The 18,769-nt window shown below is 43.6% G+C and overlaps 1 protein-coding gene across 1 annotated transcript in view; it reads left to right on the top strand.

Annotated features, from left to right (window-relative positions):
- LOC139751151 (uncharacterized) overlaps window positions 1-18,769 on the top strand; it is a 233,101-nt gene that overhangs the window by 106,464 nt on the left and 107,868 nt on the right. Inside the window, exon 3 of the mRNA XM_071666250.1 lies at window positions 9,140-9,280. Coding sequence (XP_071522351.1) covers window positions 9,140-9,280 — 141 coding nt within the window. The remainder of the gene's footprint in view (window positions 1-9,139; window positions 9,281-18,769) is intronic.

The following is an 18,769-nucleotide window of genomic DNA, read 5'->3' as shown; positions in this document are numbered from 1 at the left end:
GAGTAAGTAATATAAGGGTGAGAGAAAGAGAGGTGTGGTAGTGAAAAGAGTATGGTTGAGAGAGTTGAAGAGGGTGGGGTGAAATGCTGTGGACATATGGAGAGAGAATGAGTGAGGAAACGTTGACAGAGAGGATAAATGTTTCAGAATTGGAGCGGACAAGGAGAAAGGGGGCACCAAATTGGAGATGGAAGGATGGAGTGGAAAAGGTTTTGAGTGTTCGGGGCCTGGATATGAAGGAGGGTCAAAGGCGTTGCATAGGATTGAGTGAATTAGAACGATGTGGTATACAGGGGTCGATATGCTGTCAGTGGACTGATCCAGAGCGTGTGAAGCGGCTAGGGAACCATGAAGTCTTTGGGGCCTAGTTGTGAATAGGGAGCTGTAGTTTCGGTGCATTGCACATGACGGCTAGAGAATGTATGTATGCGAATGCGGCCTTTCTTCGTGTTCATGGCGCTACCTAGCTAAAGCTGGAAATGGCGATCAAAAAGTATGAGAAAATTAATGTATACGTAATCATATAAATAGATTATTTACCACTATGATAATAATGATAATGATGATAATGATAATAATGATAATGATAATAATAGTGATAATAATAATAATGATAATAATAACAATAATGATAATGATGATGATAATAATAATAATTATGATAATAATGATAATAATAATAATAATAATAATAATAATAATAATAATAATAATGATAATAATAATAATGATAATGATAATAATAATTATGATGATAATAATAATAATGATAATAATAATAATAACAATAATAATAATAATGATAATGATAATGATAATAATGATAATCGTAATAATGATAATACCATTGATGATAATGATGACGATAATGATGATTATGCTTGCAATGATGATATGTTGTATGTCAACACTGTCCGCCATACGGGGGGGTGTGTTTCACTCACTGTGCTGGTGGAGTGAATGCGAGTGTTGTTACTGCAGGAAGCGCCACAGTGGTAGCATTTTACCCCCAGCTATGCCTCCGTGGATGCTGTCAGATGTAGCAGAGCAGCATCCATCATCAAACGCATCAAACTTCAAAGTTATAGCGCGTTATCTCCGGCCTCCAACCTGGAATCTTCCTCCGCACGATTCGCGCCAACAAAATTGGGTTGTCGGAGTCGTGGAATCTCTGCCTGTGTTGAGGAACTGGTTATTAGGCACGGCGTCTGCCCAAGTGGCGGTGGGAGTCGCTCTTGTCTCCTCCTGTGTTGAAGTGGTCAGGTTATTCACTCTTGGCTGGAAGTAGCGATCCGCCTTCCTGCCTCTCTCTCTCTCTCTCTCTCTCTCTCTCTCTCTCTCTCTCTCTCTCTCTCTCTCTGAAACTCGCTTAGGATCAGACACTGCGCCCCAAGCCGACCGCTGAAGCCCCTGGGCGACAAGTGAACACGTCCATCACCAGAGATGTGATGGCTGAAGTATGATATCATCATCATCATCATTATCATCATGATCAAGGGTTATGAACCAGGATACTTCCGTGGGAATGTCACAACCCATGAACCTTGGCCTCCGTAACCCACGAACCTTGGCCTCCGTTACCCTTGAACCTTGGCCTCCATTACCCATGAACCTTGGCCTCCGTTACCCATGAACCTTGGCCTCCGTTACCCTTGAACCTTGGCCTCCATTACCCATGAACCTTGGCCTCCGTTACCCACGAACCTTGGCCTCCGTTACCCATGAACCTTGGCTTCCATTACCCATGAACCTTGGCCTCCGTTACCCATGAACCTTGGCCTCCGTTAATCACGAACCTTGGCCTCCGTTACCCATGAAACATGGCCTCCGTTACCCATGAACCTTGGCCTCCGTTACCCATGAACCTTGGCCTCCGTTACCCATGAACCTTGGCCTCCGTTACCCACGAACCTTGGACCTCCGTTGAGATCGATCACATCCTCAGATTCACCCACGTCCTCATCACCACCTCGCCAGGCACCTCAGCGTGGGTATGTTCCTCCAGCACACTCGGTGAGTCGACTGATGTGACTTAAAACATCGAGACCAGGCAAACATCAGTGCCCTCCTCCTCCTCCTCCTCCTCCCTCCTCCTCCTCCTCCTCCTCCTCCTCCTCCTCCTCCTCCTCCTCCTCCTCCTCCTCCTCCTCCCCCCTAGATGTCGTGTGTGTGAGCTTCTTCATCAGCGTGCCAGTAGAGAGGATAGTAAGCACCATCACTAAGTACTAACTTCTCGACTCAGCGAACACTATTACCAGCGAACACTCCTGCATAAAGTGCCTCGCACCATCCTGCGGGAGGTGTTGAAGTCATGGACATCTGAAACATCATGCCGTCGCCCTGGAAGTAGGATGGATAGACCGATGGATGGCGTGGGTAATGAGGTTTCTCTTTGGTGTCCTGTTGGCGCAGTCATTCATGGGCCCACATAGAGAGTGTGGTCTTGGACCAACACAGTTATCAAACCCGACATCTGCTGCCGGTCTGGCCATGTTATCTCTTCGTGGACACAGACCGTGAGGAACATGACGGAAAAGCCGAGAGAGAGAGAGAGAGAGAGAGAGAGAGAGATGGACGAGACATCAGGCCTCCAGCTAGAGAAGTATTGACCGTAGGATCCGCCTTCCTGGACGTCTGTACTTAAATAATCTCTGCAGGAGATTGACGGACGTGGGCCGGTGTCGGAATGGCCAAGGAGAGTTCAGTGATAGACGTATGGAAAGTGTCACACGTCCATACGCCCGTGCAGCCTTGAAAACATGATCCTTGTGGCCTCTCCCGAGCCTGGAACTACTGAGGACTTAGCAGGTCCTCGTCAGTAATGGCCACTACAACGCCAGTTTTGATGCCGTCCTGGGTAAACCTTTTTACGAAGTGCGCGACGCCAACGGAACCAGAGCATTACGGCAACCCACGTGTGTGTGTGTACACATGGCACACACTCCTACCCGCGTACAAGCAGAATGTGAAAGTTGTCCGGGGGGGTTAAACTATGGCCAAAGCCTAGAACCTCTGCAGGCAGCGAGCAGAAGTTTATCACAAAACCCCTCAACCATCCAACCATATCATGCGTGACAACAATAGTGCCCCCACGGGTCATTTCTGGCTAAAACCTCAGTCTGATTTATTCACCCAGGCTGAGATCTGACGTCCTGAACAAACTATATGTACCCTGGGGGGCGGCGGGGGCGAGGCATCACCACCCACGCGGAGGAGGGAGCCACCGACGCAGCACCGTCAGTAGGAGCAAGCCATGGTCCTCCGCGCGGGGATGGATGATGATGCGGAACGAAACGCTCCGTCACCGCGGCGGGTATACGGACAAAGCGGTGCCCTTCAAGTACTACTCCACGTTTCCCCTACGCATGTGATAAAAGCTCCAGTTATCATCGTACACCCTGGACATAATGGTCGTCGTCCCCCCCTTGTTTGATGGTGAGGTTGTGCGCAGGCGCGATGACCAACCAACCCTCCACCACCCCCCGTATCACGTCACTCGTAACACCGACCCACACACACCCGGTATGAACCCCGAGAGTGATGCACCAAGGACGTCAGAGAGAGAGAGAGAGAGAGAGAGAGAGAGAGAGAGAGAGAGAGAGAGAGAGAGAGAGAGAGAGAGAATCAGAGTCCTGAAGGATCTCTTGCTCTATCCTTGCCCAGTTCCTCTCTCCCCCACCTTCACACACACACACACACACACACATATATACCCGAGAAAACGATTTCCGGTCCCCAGCTCCCGCCTCTCATAAGGCGCTGTCACACCTGTACTTTTATATTCTTTTTTTAGCGAATTTCATTCAGGAAACTCGCTTCTGGCGCACTGGAGGGGGTGAATGCTCTTTTTGCAGCCTAAACCCAGAGTCGGCTGTGCGCGTTTTCTTTTGATATTCGCGGGCAAACACCACGAAAAGTCAAGAGAGGATCAAAGTTAATTCAAATGGAAACGATGACATTCGTAGTAATCGTTAAACAATAGTATTCCCGAGATGAACTCCAGTAGCACTGAACGTGCAGGAAATACACAATTTTGTATTAAAAATTCCAAAATGATCGCGTATTAATCGTTAATTTGAATGGATGGTACGGACTGTGTTTGTTTACATTCTGATCGTACAGTAACGTGGCTTCACTTCCTGAGTTTCTGCTCTTTAGCCAGCCAGTCCTGCGCCCGCTTACGTTTTTTTTTTTTTTTATCCCTCCTTTCGCCTGATTAAGCATAGAATACCAAGTATAACAACTGCCTCCGCCATATCGAAGCTGGGAGCCATACTGTTTTGTTTTGCTTAGCCGACAGCCGAGCGGTTCTGCTCACGTGGGTGAGTTCGCCGCTGGTCTCTTCGATGTATATCAACTGACTGTTACATTTCTCTCTTGTGTCTCCCCTGATGATGTGATTATTTCACGAAAATGTACTTGGGAACTTATCGTGTTTCATTTTCACCGTGGACTTATAGGAATATCTTGATCACGCGCAAAATTGTGATCCTTTCCAATATATACATAATTATATATATATATATATATATATATATATATATATATATATATATATATATATATATATATATAACGATTTTGTAAATCAGAGAAACGAATAATTCGGATGTTAAATATTTGCATCTATGAAGACTAATGATATGTCGCTAATGAGTAGTTACCAACACTGACAGTCTCATCTTGTAAAACTAATAGCCTATTAAGGCAGAGCAAATTGGGTATGAGGTCTTCCGTCTGTGTCTATAATTCTCATACTCGTCAAACTAACCGCAATTACCTTGCCTTGTGAATATGTGACTTCTGAAACGCTTTGGGACCAGTCATAAACGAACTGATTATATATATATATATATATATATATATATATATATATATATATATATATATATATATATATAAAACCCAACCCAAAGACCCCCTTTGTGGAGGACTTGCAGCTTCGAGACTGCGCTACAATCAGAAGCTGAGAAATGATCTTCTTTGAAGCATGAAGTTCTTCGAGGTGATTATACTTCTTTTCGTCTATCGGCGAAGTTGACGTTTCCCTGGAGTTTGTTATATGGTTTTTTTTTTTATTATACTTCATCGCCGTTTCCCGCGCTTGCGAGGTAGTACCAGGAAACAAAGAAAGACCTATCCTCAAAGGCCCAGTCCTCTGTTCTTAACGCTACCTCGCTATCACGGGAAATGGCGAATAGTATGAAAAAAAAAAAATATATATATATATATATTGCAAGACGTCACAGTGGGGTGCGTGATCTAGTATATTCATATCACAACGAGGAAAATGAAACACGATAACTTCCCCGGAAAACTCTTGTTGAAAAATTTGCTCATATATTTATTTTCATGTTAAGTAGCCTATGAGTGGAATTTCCAACGACCAATATTGTTTGCGACTGAATTGTGTACTTTTGGTCGAGATTTATGATTTTCTTTTGTTTCCTTTAGAACAATACTTTCGGTGTTAAGGACGAATTAGGTTAACTTCATATCGTGTAAGAGGTGTTAAAGCGGTGATGTTCTAGTAAGGTAAAGCCGGTTTATAACCGTTTGTGTTATAGAAAGCGGTTATTGTTCCGTAAACTGCGATCGGGATCTTCCATCAAACGTTAAGCTAGGCTGGTTAGGTTATGGAATTAGGTTAAGTTAGCGTAGGTTTCCAGAATTAGTTTAGTTTTGATTTTGGTAGGATTCGTAATGATATCCTAGTAAAGCTATTCTTCCTTACAACTAGTGGCGTGTAAAACACTTAAGATGATATTGATTGCGCTTTTTATACTGTATATATCTAGGCTTACCCTAACCCGAATCACCTACCAGCTGCATATCTTATTCGAACATTCGATTCATTTGGCATTTTTCTTTGTATATAAGAAGGTAAAAATCTGTCCTTCAGTGTTAAAAGAAATGTATATAATGTTAGAATGATTAGTCAGAACGCCTGTAGTCTTATTTGTATATAATGAAGTTATAGCACTTAAGGTTTTCAGCAAAAACACCCCGAATTTGGTTTTGGGAAAGTCTTCCAACCGTCTCTAGATACGTATTTGTGAGAGTGTGTGTAATGATTCATCTGGTTGTGATCGGGCCCTATGCCTCAAGTAAAAGTCGCAAATTGTTATAGAATTAATATCGTCGTTAGGGATGTGAGATAATCCCAGTAAATCGAACTGTTTAACCAGCTAATAATGGTCTCAGGTGTTTTGAATTTGAAAATATCGAAAGGGCGCCATCCACCCCACGAGTAAACAAAAACCCCGTTCAGTAGCAACGTAACGTAACCTAACGTAACTTGGCGGTATTTACTCCCCGTCACACGAAACTTAACAGCCAACTTGAGCTCCTTAAAGTTAGCCACATGCAAACTTTTATATTACTTGCTCTTATTGCCTTCTCAAGTTTTCTCAGTATTCCCTCCCAATATTCAGTTGAATGACCACCTCCGATAAGTTTTGTGGCATAGGAAGTGAATAGCAAGGAATATATATATATATATATATATATATATATATATATATATATATATATATATATATATATATAGATAGATAGATAGATAGATAGATAGATAGAGAGAGAGAGAGAGAGAGAGAGAGAGAGAGAGAGAGAGAGAGAGAGAGAGAGAGAGAGAGAGAGAGAGAGAGTATTGCAATCTTAGAAATATTGATTGGTATTTGGTTTAAGACTCTGACGTTCATAAATGGTAAAGTAGGATGGCCAAAGCTTCTAGGAGGAAACGTGCGTCGCAGAGCTGAACGGTATACAGTGGCGGGCTGTCATTAGCTCATTATGCATCATATCTTGGTAGTCGTAACGTAATAAGTAGCAATCACAGGTCAGCAGTCATTATCCTATTGAGGCCAGTAAATACGCTGGGTCTCTCCATTAGCGTCGTAATAAATGACGGGTGGATCATTATTCAGTCTTTGTACCATTATCTATATGTCAGTTATTATAATGGAAATGGCCATATTTCTTGGAATTGCAAGTCTAGACCCAGACTCTAACGATGGTTAGATTGGAAACTATGTAAGAATTTTTATTTGTGTCTAAAACTGCGTTCTTATGTATTTCAAAAATCAAGTATGATCGTGAGTGATATATATATATATATATATATATATATATATATATATATATATATATATATATATATATATATATGTATATATTATATATATATTTTTTTTTTATTTATTTTATACTTTGTCGCTGTCTCCCGCGTTTGCGAGGTAGCGCAAGGAAACAGACGAAAGAAATGGCCCAACCCCCCCATACATATATATATATATATATATATATATATATATATATATATATATATATATATATATATATATATATATATTTATTTATTTATTTATAAAGAACTGATTAAGATTTTGATTTTGAATGGTGTAGGGGAAGATATTAAAGTGAGGGAGGCGAGTCAAAAGGAACGAACTATGAAAATACTCATTATATTGTATGTATCGGATCACACGCGCCCTACCCCCAGGGTGGCCTAGCGTTCCGTAGAACATACAAGAGAGTTCGTTAAGTTTAATGGCAAGTGTAAGCTTTTGAGAATATTTGTAGGGCAACGATTTTTTACTAGTTTGAATTACCCCTGCACTTATCATTATTTTTTTTATTTGTTCATTTATTTTTTTTGTGTGTGTATTTTTCTATAGTTAATGTAGAGGAGTTGATCCGTCCGTATGAATGTGACTGGCGCACGTCGGTATGACCCTGTTTTGAGCGCGTTCGCTCGACCTTGTAAGCGCGCGGCTGCTCGACCCTCGGGTATGACGGACTGGCTTTTGAGCTAAGAGGAAGTAGGGTACAAGGAAGTTGTCTTCAACTGTATGACCGGAGGAAGGAAGTAGGAGGAGGGGATCTTTCCATGGATGTTTTCACGACGCCACGTTGCTAAAGACGGAAAACTGCGATCTGGGATGTAGGTATATGATTACTTAAGTTATCTGCTCTTGGAATACCCTACTTTTGGAGCTCCAGCAGCGCCCAGCAAGCTGGCCACGTCCACTGGGAGGGGGCCACAGGTCAAGAAGTGTCCTGATGTTCTCTGTTTGTGTGAGGTGAGTCAGAAGTGGGTCAGGTGAGAATATTCCCTCAAAGGCCCAGTCCTCTGTTCTTAACGCTACCTCGCTATCGCGGGAAATGGCGAATAGTATGAAGGAAAGGAAGGAAGAATATATATATATATATATATATATATATATATATATATATATATATATATATATATATATATATATATATAAAGTTGTGGGGCTTACTTGCATAAAGTTATGTGATCGTCATTTTTCTAATTCATCGATTTTTGAAGTAAAATCATCTGTTTTGCTTCTCATGAAGGAAGTAGAGAAGAAAATGTCTTGTCTTCCTGCACACGGCAACAGACATTGAGAACTGCCATCCCTGGTCCATGTACTGGTCACGCACACTTGTGACGCTGGTAGCCCAAGGGTAGAACCAGACTCTTCTACAACGAATGAATATAAATACTCCAGCATTTCCTTCCTCTGCCAGTGAACCCAGTATTACTTCCTCCTCCTCTTCCTCCTCCCAGTTATATTTCCTCAGTAGATCGGTGTCCGCAGGATGGCTCAGGTACACGTCAGGCCCCGAGCGTAGTAAACCTTCAGACAATTCTTCACAATGTAGATAAACTTGACCATCTTGCATACAGTCGTGTTGTTTACGGCGGTCTGGCATCAGACATCTCTGAGCCGTTTTCAGATAAATATTTGTCTCCCCTTTTTCTCCCCATTTTCTATGATATATATATATATATATATATATATATATATATATATATATATATATATATATATATATATATATATATATATATTATGTTCCCCTGCGAAAAATCTTTTCTTTGCGTATGGAAATGTCCGATGTCTCCACATTTCGCAGTAGCTTAGTGTGATTATACCTTTGCCTCTCTCTTTCTCTCTCCTACCCTCGTATAGAATCATGTGAGGGACTATTCGCATTAGATTACTATTTCCTCTCCATGTCTCACCCCACAGCACAAACCTGTCGTTCCTTCCTCCCTCCCCCACACCCCTCACACAAACGCCCAGCACTGATAGCCTCGTCTTTGTTTCTCCCTCCCCTCCGGCAGTGCGACAGCGGGAGCGGTGTGGACGCCTTCTTCCACGCCATCTACACGTCCCAGGCCAAGATGATGATCCTGCTCGGGGCGGCCTGCCCGGAGGTCACCGAGAGCTTGGCCGCCGTCGTGCACTACTGGAATGTCGTTCAGGTCAGTAAAACAAACCCCCCACACTCCACTGCGTCCGCCCGCCCGCCCACACTCGCCCTTCAAGGCTCAGTCCCACAAAACCTGACTTAGGTAGAGATGCACTTTCAGCTGGCCAAGCTGAGCCATCCCAAGGGAGGGGTTTTGATAGGTAGAGTGGGAGTCTAACCTTATAGGCTGAGCCGTAAAGCTGTAAAGGACACAGTACCACAGTCCTCCTCCTCCTCCTCCTTCTCCTCGTCCCTCTTGTGTCCACACAGGGGGGGGGGGGGATCAGTCCTCCTCCCTCTTGTGTCCACATGGGGATCAGTCCTCCTCCCTCTTGTGTCCACACAGGGATCAGTCCTCCTCCTCCCTCTTGTGTCCACATGGGGATCAGTCCTCCTCCCTCTTGTGTCCACACAGGGATCAGTCCTCCTCCCTCTTGTGTCCACATGGGGATCAGTCCTCCTCCCTCTTGTGTCCACACTGGGATCAGTCCTCCTCCCTCTTGTGTCACAAGGGTCATCCTCTCTTGTGGTCCAACTGGGATCAGTCCTCCTCCTCCTCTGTCCACATGGATCTCCTCCTCCCTCTTGTGTCCACACAGGGGGGGATCAGTCCTCCTCCCTCTTGTGTCCACACGGGATCAGTCCTCCTCCTCTTCTTGTGTCCACATGGGGATCAGTCCTCCTCCTCCCCTCCCTCTCCTCTTGTGTCCACACGGGGATCAGTCCTCCTCCCTCTTGTGTCCACAGGGGATCAGTCCTCCTCCCTCTTGTGCCCACATGGGGATCAGTCTCCTCCTCCTCCCTCTTGTGTCCACACGGGGATCAGTCCTCCTCCCTCTTGTGTCCACACGGGGATCAGTCCTCCTCCCTCTTGTGTCCACACGGTGAGCAGTCCTCCTCCCTCTTGTGTCCACACGGTGAGCAGTCCTCCTCCCTCTTGTGTCCACAGGGGGATCAGTCCTCCTCCTCCCTCTTGTGTCCACACAGGGATCAGTCCTCCTCCTCCCTCTTGTGCCCACATGGGGATCAGTCCTCCTCCCTCTTGTGTCCACACGGTGAGCAGTCCTCCTCCCTCTTGTGTCCACACGGGGATCAGTCCTCCTCCCTCTTGTGTTCACACGGGGATCAGTCCTCCTCCCTCTTGTGTCCACATGGGGATCAGTCCTCCTCCTCCTCCCTCTTGTGTCCACACGGGGATCAGTCCTCCTCCCTCTTGTGTCCACACACGGGGATCAGTCCTCCTCCCTCTTGTGTCCACACGGGGGATCAGTCCTCCTCCTCCTCCCTCTTGTGTCCACACGGGGATCAGTCCTCCTCCCTCTTGTGTCCACACGGGGGATCAGTCCTCCTCCTCCTCCCTCTTGTGTCCACACGGGGATCAGTCCTCCTCCCTCTTGTGTCCACACGGGGATCAGTCCTCCTCCTCCCTCTTGTGTCCACACGGGGATCAGTCCTCCTCCTCCTCCCTCTTGTGTCCACACGGGGATCAGTCCTCCTCCTCCTCCTCCCTCTTGTGTCCACATGGGGATCAGTCCTCCTCCTCCTCCCTCTTGTGTCCACACGGGGATCAGTCCTCCTCCCTCTTGTGTCCACACAGGGATCAGTCCTCCTCCTCCTCCCTCTTGTGTCCACACGGGGATCGTGATAACATCTGGGAGGAAGTGTCGTTATTCTCGCCGTGCATTTTACTGCTGAGCCGGACGCCCGATGATAAAAGTCGCGTGGTTCTCGCCATCTTTGTTCACTGCTATGGGGACGTCTCTCCGTTGTATATCAACTGACTGGTATATTTCTCTCTTGTGTCTCCCCTGATGATGTGATTATTACACGAAAGTGCACGTGGGAACTTATCGTGTTTTTTAATTTCCCCGTGGACTCATAGAAATATATATATATATAAAAGAGCAAGGTTATTAGGTACAGTAGGGTTGAGGGTCAAGTCAATTGGGAGGTGAGTTTGAATGGAGAAAAACTGGAGGAAGTGAAGTGTTTTAGATATCTGGGAGTGGATCTGGCAGCGGATGGAACCATGGAAGCGGAAGTGGATCATAGGGTGGGGGAGGGGGCGAAGATTCTGGGAGCCTTGAAGAATGTGTGGAAGTCGAGAACATTATCTCGGAAAGCAAAAATGGGTATGTTTGAAGGAATAGTGGTTCCAACAATGTTGTATGGTTGCGAGGCGTGGGCTATGGATAGAGTTGTGCGCAGGAGGATGGATGTGCTGGAAATGAGATGTTTGAGGACAATGTGTGGTGTGAGGTGGTTTGATCGAGTAAGTAACGTAAGGGTAAGAGAGATGTGTGGAAATAAAAAGAGCGTGGTTGAGAGAGCAGAAGAGGGTGTTTTGAAATGGTTTGGTCACATGGAGAGAATGAGTGAGGAAAGATTGACCAAGAGGATATATGTGTCGGAGGTGGAGGGAACGAGGAGAAGAGGGAGACCAAATTGGAGGTGGAAAGATGGAGTGAAAAAGATTTTGTGTGATCGGGGCCTGAACATGCAGGAGGGTGAAAGGCGGGCAAGGAATAGAGTGAATTGGAGCGATGTGGTATACCGGGGTTGACGTGATGTCAGTGGATTGAATCGGGGCATGTGAAGCGTCTGGGGTAAACCATGGAAAGCTGTGTAGGTAGGTATATTTTGCGTGTGTGGACGTATGTATATACATGTGTATGGGGGTGGGTTGGGCCATTTCTTTCGTCTGTTTCCTTGCGCTACCTCGCAAACGCGGGAGACAGCGGCAAAAAAAAAAAAAAAAAAAAAATATATATATATATATATATATATATATATATATATATATATATATTTTATTTATTTTGCTTTGTCGCTGTCTCCCGCGTTTGCGAGGTAGCGCAAGGAAACAGACGAAAGAAATGGCCCAACCCACCCCCATACACATGTATGTACATACACGTCCACACACGCAAATATACATACCTATACATCTCAATGTACACATATATATACACACACAGACACATACATATATACCCATGCACACAATTCACACTGTATATATATATATATATATATATATATATATATATATATATATATATATATATATATATATATATATACAGGGACGGGAAAGCATTAGGTGAAGTGTGGAACAGAATACGTCCCCCCACAGGAAGTCAGGAAACTCATGTATGTCTTCAGATTATAAACTACGTGGAACAGAGAGAGAGAGAGAGAAAGAGAGAGAGAGAGAGAGAGAGAGAGAGAGAGAGAGAGAGAGAGAGAGAGAGAGAGAGAGGTGTCTTAAGTGGTTGGAGATGAAGCTATGAATAACACTTGTCGATTCGTCGAGTGAAAGGGGACGACGTGGGAGAGTCGAAGAGATTTCGGGGATTTTGGGAGGTGGTTTGGAGGGCTCTTGTGAGGGCGCTGATCGACGGGGGAGAGAGAGAGAGGGGGGGGGGTGATATATAGGGGTGTGTGGGGGGGAGAGTGAAGCAAAGCAAGAGGGTAAGAGGATCTTAATTCTTATCCCAGGTGGCTTCTTCTTCCCTCCCCTCCCTCCGGCTGACGATGGTTTAAGATGGTGTAAGATAGAGGAGGACGAGGGTTAACTGGTCGTTTGGGTGGGTTGTCAGGCCCATTTGTCAGGTCGTTTATGACATCATGTGTTAACCATCAGCCACGTGACCTGGTGAAATCACCTTCACGACCTACAGGGTAATTACCCCCACCGTATATACCCTTGTTTACATTCATGACCCATGATACGTATGATGGCTGGTACGGTATTTTGGGCTTAAGTGCTGAACGCCAGTTAGGGTGGTCAAAGGCCGCCAACTTCGTTGTAGACACCAGTCTTGAAGAGGTAAAAAAAAGAATCATTGTTTTTTTATATATACGATAAAAAGAAGTTGAAAATCATTAACGTCCTTTTTGAAAAATGTTAAAAAATTAACGTCCTTTAAAAAAAAGGTGAAAATCATTAACGTCCTTTAAAAAAGGTGAAAATCATTAACGTCCTTTAAAAAAAAGGTCAAAATCATTAACGTCTTTTAAAAAAAAGGTGAAAATCATTAACGTCCTTTTTGAAAAAAACGGTAAAAAATCAATAACGTCCCTTTTAAAAAAAAAACAACAACTAACCCTTTAGAAAACGGTAAAAAAAATTAACTGGCTATAGTAGGTAGAACGTACGAAGCTTACTGGCTATAGTAGGTAGAACGCACGAAGCTTACTGGCTATAGTAGGTAGAACGCACGAAGCTTACTGGCTATAGTAGGTAGAACGCACGAAGCTTACTGGCTATAGTAGGTAGAACGCACGAAGCTTACTGGCTGTAGTAGGTAGAACGTACGAAGCTTACTGGCTAAAGTAGGTAGAACGCACGAAGCTTACTGGCTATAGTAGGTAGAACGCACGAAGCTTACTGGCTATAGTAGGTAGAACGCACGAAGCTTACTGGCTATAGTAGGTAGAACGTACGAAGCTTACTGGCTATAGTAGGTAGAACGCACGAAGCTTGCTGGCTATAGTAGGTAGAACGTACGAAGCTTATTGGCTATAGTAGGTAGAACGCACGAAGCTTACTGGCTATAGTAGGTAGAACGCACGAAGCTTACTGGCTATAGTAGGTAGAACGCACGAAGCTTACTGGCTATAGTAGGTAGAACATACGAAGCTTACTGGCTATAGTAGGTAGAACGGACGAAGCTTACTGGCTATAGTAGGTAGAACGTACGAAGCTTACTGGCTATAGTAGGTAGAACATACGAAGCTTACTGGCTATAGTAGGTAGAACGCACGAAGCTTACTGGCTATAGTAGGTAGAACGCACGAAGCTTACTGGCTATAGTAGGTAGAACATACGAAGCTTACTGGCTATAGTAGGTAGAACGCACGAAGCTTACTGGCTATAGTAGGTAGAACGCACGAAGCTTACTGGCTATAGTAGGTAGAACGGACGAAGCTTACTGGCTATAGTAGGTAGAACGTACGAAGCTTACTGGCTATAGTAGGTAGAACATACGAAGCTTACTGGCTGTAGTAGGTAGAACGCACGAAGCTTACTGGCTATAGTAGGTAGAACGCACGAAGCTTACTGGCTATAGTAGGTAGAACGCACGAAGCTTACTGGCTATAGTAGGTAGAACGCACGAAGCTTACTGGCTGTAGTAGGTAGAACGCACGAAGCTTACTGGCTATAGTAGGTAGAACGTACGAAGCTTACTGGCTATAGTAGGTAGAACATACGAAGCTTACTGACTATAGTAGGTAGAACGTACGAAGCTTACTGGCTATAGTAGGTAGAACGCACGAAGCTTACTGGCTATAGTAGGTAGAACATACGAAGCTTACTGGCTATAGTAGGTAGAACGTACGAAGCTTACTGGCTATAGTAGGTAGAACGTACGAAGCTTACTGGCTATAGTAGGTAGAACATACGAAGCTTACTGGCTATAGTAGGTAGAACGTACGAAGCTTACTGGCTATAGTAGGTAGAACGTACGAAGCTTACTGGCTATAGTAGGTAGAACGTACGAAGCTTACTGGCTATAGTAGGTAGAACATACGAAGCTTACTGGCTATAGTAGGTAGAACGTACGAAGCTTACTGGCTATAGTAGGTAGAACGTACGAAGCTTACTGGCTATAGTAGGTAGAACGCACGAAGCTTACTGGCTATAGTAGGTAGAACGCACGAAGCTTACTGGCTATAGTAGGTAGAACGCACGAAGCTTACTGGCTATAGTAGGTAGAACGTACGAAGCTTACTGGCTATAGTAGGTAGAACGCACGAAGCTTACTGGCTATAGTAGGTAGAACGCACGAAGCTTACTGGCTATAGTAGGTAGAACGTACGAAGCTTACTGGCTATAGTAGGTAGAACATACGAAGCTTACTGGCTATAGTAGGTAGAACGTACGAAGCTTACTGGCTATAGTAGGTAGAACGTACGAAGCTTACTGGCTATAGTAGGTAGAACATACGAAGCTTACTGGCTATAGTAGGTAGAACGTACGAAGCTTACTGGCTATAGTAGGTAGAACGTACGAAGCTTACTGGCTACAGTAGGTAGAACGCACGAAGCTTGCTGGCTATAGTAGGTAGAACGCACGAAGCTTACTGGCTATAGTAGGTAGAACGCACGAAGCTTACTGGCTATAGTAGGTAGAACATACGAAGCTTACTGGCTATAGTAGGTAGAACGCACGAAGCTTACTGGCTATAGTAGGTAGAACGTACGAAGCTTACGGCTATAGTAGGTAGAACGGACAAAGCTTACTGGCTATAGTAGGTAGACCATACGAAGCTTACTGACTATAGTAGGTATAACGCACGAAGCTTACTGGCTATAGTAGGTAGAACATACGAAGCTTACTGGCTATAGTAGGTAGAACGCACGAAGCTTACTGGCTATAGTAGGTAGAACGCACGAAGCTTACTGGCTATAGTAGGTAGAACGCACGAAGCTTACTGGCTATAGTAGGTAGAACATACGAAGCTTACTGGCTATAGTAGGTAGAACGCACGAAGCTTACTGGCTATAGTAGGTAGAACGCACGAAGCTTACTGGCTATAGTAGGTAGAACGTACGAAGCTTACTGGCTATAGTAGGTAGAGCATACGAAGCTTGCTGGCTATAGTAGGTAGAACGCACGAAGCTTACTGCCTACAGTAGTTTTCATCGCCGGGGAGAGGGGGACGGGACGGGATGAAGGCTATTCATTTCACAGACTTATTCACGATTACTCCACCATGATCCCGTCGTCAAGTCGGCGATTTGATTAATCCGATTAATGGATTATTGCGTAGACGGCTTGTGGGTTGGACGAGTGGTGGCCAGGTGGGTAGCTGGCTAGAAGAAGACTCGATTTGGTTGGGTTTGTTTGTGTGTAAGACAGCCGTTGATATTTTGTTATACAGTCGTTAATATTTTGTTATACAGTCGTTAATATTTTGTTATACAGTCGTTAATGTTTTGTTATACAGTCGTTAATATTTTGTTATGCAGTCGTTATTATTTTGTTATACAGTCGTTATTATTTTGTTATACGGTCGTTATTATTTTGGTATACAGTCGTTATTATTTTGTTATGCAGTCGTTATTATTTTGGTAAACGGTCGTTATTATTTTGTTGTACAGGCGTTAATATTTTGTTATACAGTCGTTATTATTTTGTTATACAGTCGTTAATATTTTGGTATACGGTCGTTAATATTTTGTTATACAGTCGTTAATATTTTGGTATACGGTCGTTATTATTTTATACAGTCGTTAATATTTTTGATCCGGTCGTTATTTTGTTATACAGTGGTTAATATTTTGTTATACAGCTGTTAATATTTTGTTATACAGTTGTTAATATTTTGTTATACAGTCGTTAATATTTTGTTATACAGTGGTTAATATTTTGTTATACAGTGGTTAATATTTTGTTATACAGTCGTTAATATTTTGTTATACAGTCGTTATAATTTTTAATACAGTCGTTATTATTTTGTTATACAGTCGTTAATATTTTGTTATACAGTCGTTAATGTTTTGTTATACAGTCGTTAATATTTTGTTATACCGTTGTTAATATTATGTTATACAATCGTTAATATTTTGTTATACAGTCGTTAATATTTTGTTATACAGTCGTTAATATTTTGTTATACAGTCGTTCATATTTTGTTATACCGTTGTTAATGTTATGTTATACAATCGTTAATATTTTGTTATACAGTCGTTAATATTTTGTTATACAGTCGTTAATATTTTGTTATACAGTCGTTAATATTTTGCTGTACAGTCGTTGGTATTTTGTTATACAGTCGTTATTATTTTGTTATTCGGTCGTTAGTATTTTGTTATACAGTCGTTAATATTTCGCAGCTGATGTGCGTTATAGCAACGTTATTTGCCTTCGTTGTGTGCTAACAGATGGTTACCATGCCCTTAAACCAAGGGTTGTTAACCTGTGTAGTTAATGACCCACTGGTCCATAGAAGGATGTCAGTAAATAGAGAAATGAATAAATGAATAAACACTGTCTCTAATAAGGGTTTGAGTAGTATCATCTGTACGTGGTCGTGGTTTCAAACCCGATTATGTATATTATATATGTGCCGAAGATGGCCCACACAGACACAGCTGGAATCTCTATATGGTCCCTGTTCGTCCATATACAAGGTTAGCAACACAGCCCTTGCTACAACCTTTAGTTTATCCCGAACGATTGTTTGATGGTTGTATCACTAAATACGCATTAAAGACGATGTTTGGGCTGTCTGGCCCAAACTGTGTTGGTAGAAAGCGATGTGTGGGTAGCGATGCTGTTTCCTGTGAGGCGGGGTAGCGCCAGGAATGGATGAAGGCAAGCAAGAATGAATATGTACATGTGTATATATGTACGTGTCTGTGTATGTGTATGTATTGAAAAATATATGATTGGATGGCAGGAAAGGTTGTCGGGTGCCTGGTTGTTGAGGTATTATAAATCCATGTTTTTTTTTTTGTCGTTTTTACTATGTAATTGTTTACTTGTTGCACGACAGTCGCCAGTTGACTCACATCGTGAGTAAAGGGAATGGATAAACACTTTGGCGATTTACGTCTTGACTGCATACCACAGACTTCCCTTTTTTATTTCCTCATTTATCCTATCACACTAGCCAGCAGTGCAAGGGCAAAAAAGACACGCCTTAACCATCCCCTTGGCGTTTGAGAGATGAGTTAACCGGTGTCAACAAATGAACGGAAGAAGAATTGATTTAAGTACCCCCAGGTGCTTGTAAACACGACCCCTGAAATGTGTGAGGGTTATGGGACGCGAAAGAGACGGTCGACGAGCGAGAGAATTCCACATCTTCGTTATACCAGAGAAAAAGGAGTTATCATGATATTATGGTTTAACCCCGTATGGTCGATACTCCTCATAGGAGTTAGGGGAAGCAGGAACCGAACGCGTGCAGCGGGTCGCGAGAACGGCGGTGGAAGTAATATCTGTAGAACAAGGAGAGGGAAAGCAACAGAGCGGTGGAGGGTGGTAAGGGACGGAGGGATAGGGAGACGTGGCAGAAGGAGAGGTGATGAGGTGGGGTGGCTGTCGTGAGCGGTACACCACACTGGGGGCAAATGACACTCCCCTGCACGTGTGGTATAGCTGCTCAGAGGAAATAGGACAAGTGCCACCCATACCACACGGGAAGCTTGTGTGTGTGTGTGTGTGTGTGTGTGTGTGTGTGTGTGTGTGTGTGTGTGGGGTGGTGGGGGGGGGGAAGGTGGTTTTGCGTTGGTCCTTATGTGGGGTTTCTAGGAGAGAGAGAGAGAGAGAGAGAGAGAGAGAGAGAGAGAGAGAGAGAGAGAGAGAGAGAGAGAGAGACTGCGTTGAGGATATGGTTTATGTACGTGTTTTATGTCTGGCAGTTTGAATGGAGATATGTTGAAACTAAAGGGTAGGAAAATTAAATGATTTTGAGACACTATATACACGCATATATATATATATATATATATATATATATATATATATATATATATATATATATAT

This window comes from Panulirus ornatus, chromosome 11 (genome assembly GCF_036320965.1).
Source record: "Panulirus ornatus isolate Po-2019 chromosome 11, ASM3632096v1, whole genome shotgun sequence".
Classification (NCBI taxonomy): Eukaryota; Metazoa; Arthropoda; class Malacostraca; order Decapoda; family Palinuridae; genus Panulirus; species Panulirus ornatus.
The sequence above is the reverse complement of the archived record's forward strand: the minus strand, read 5'-3'. Positions and strand labels throughout refer to the sequence as shown.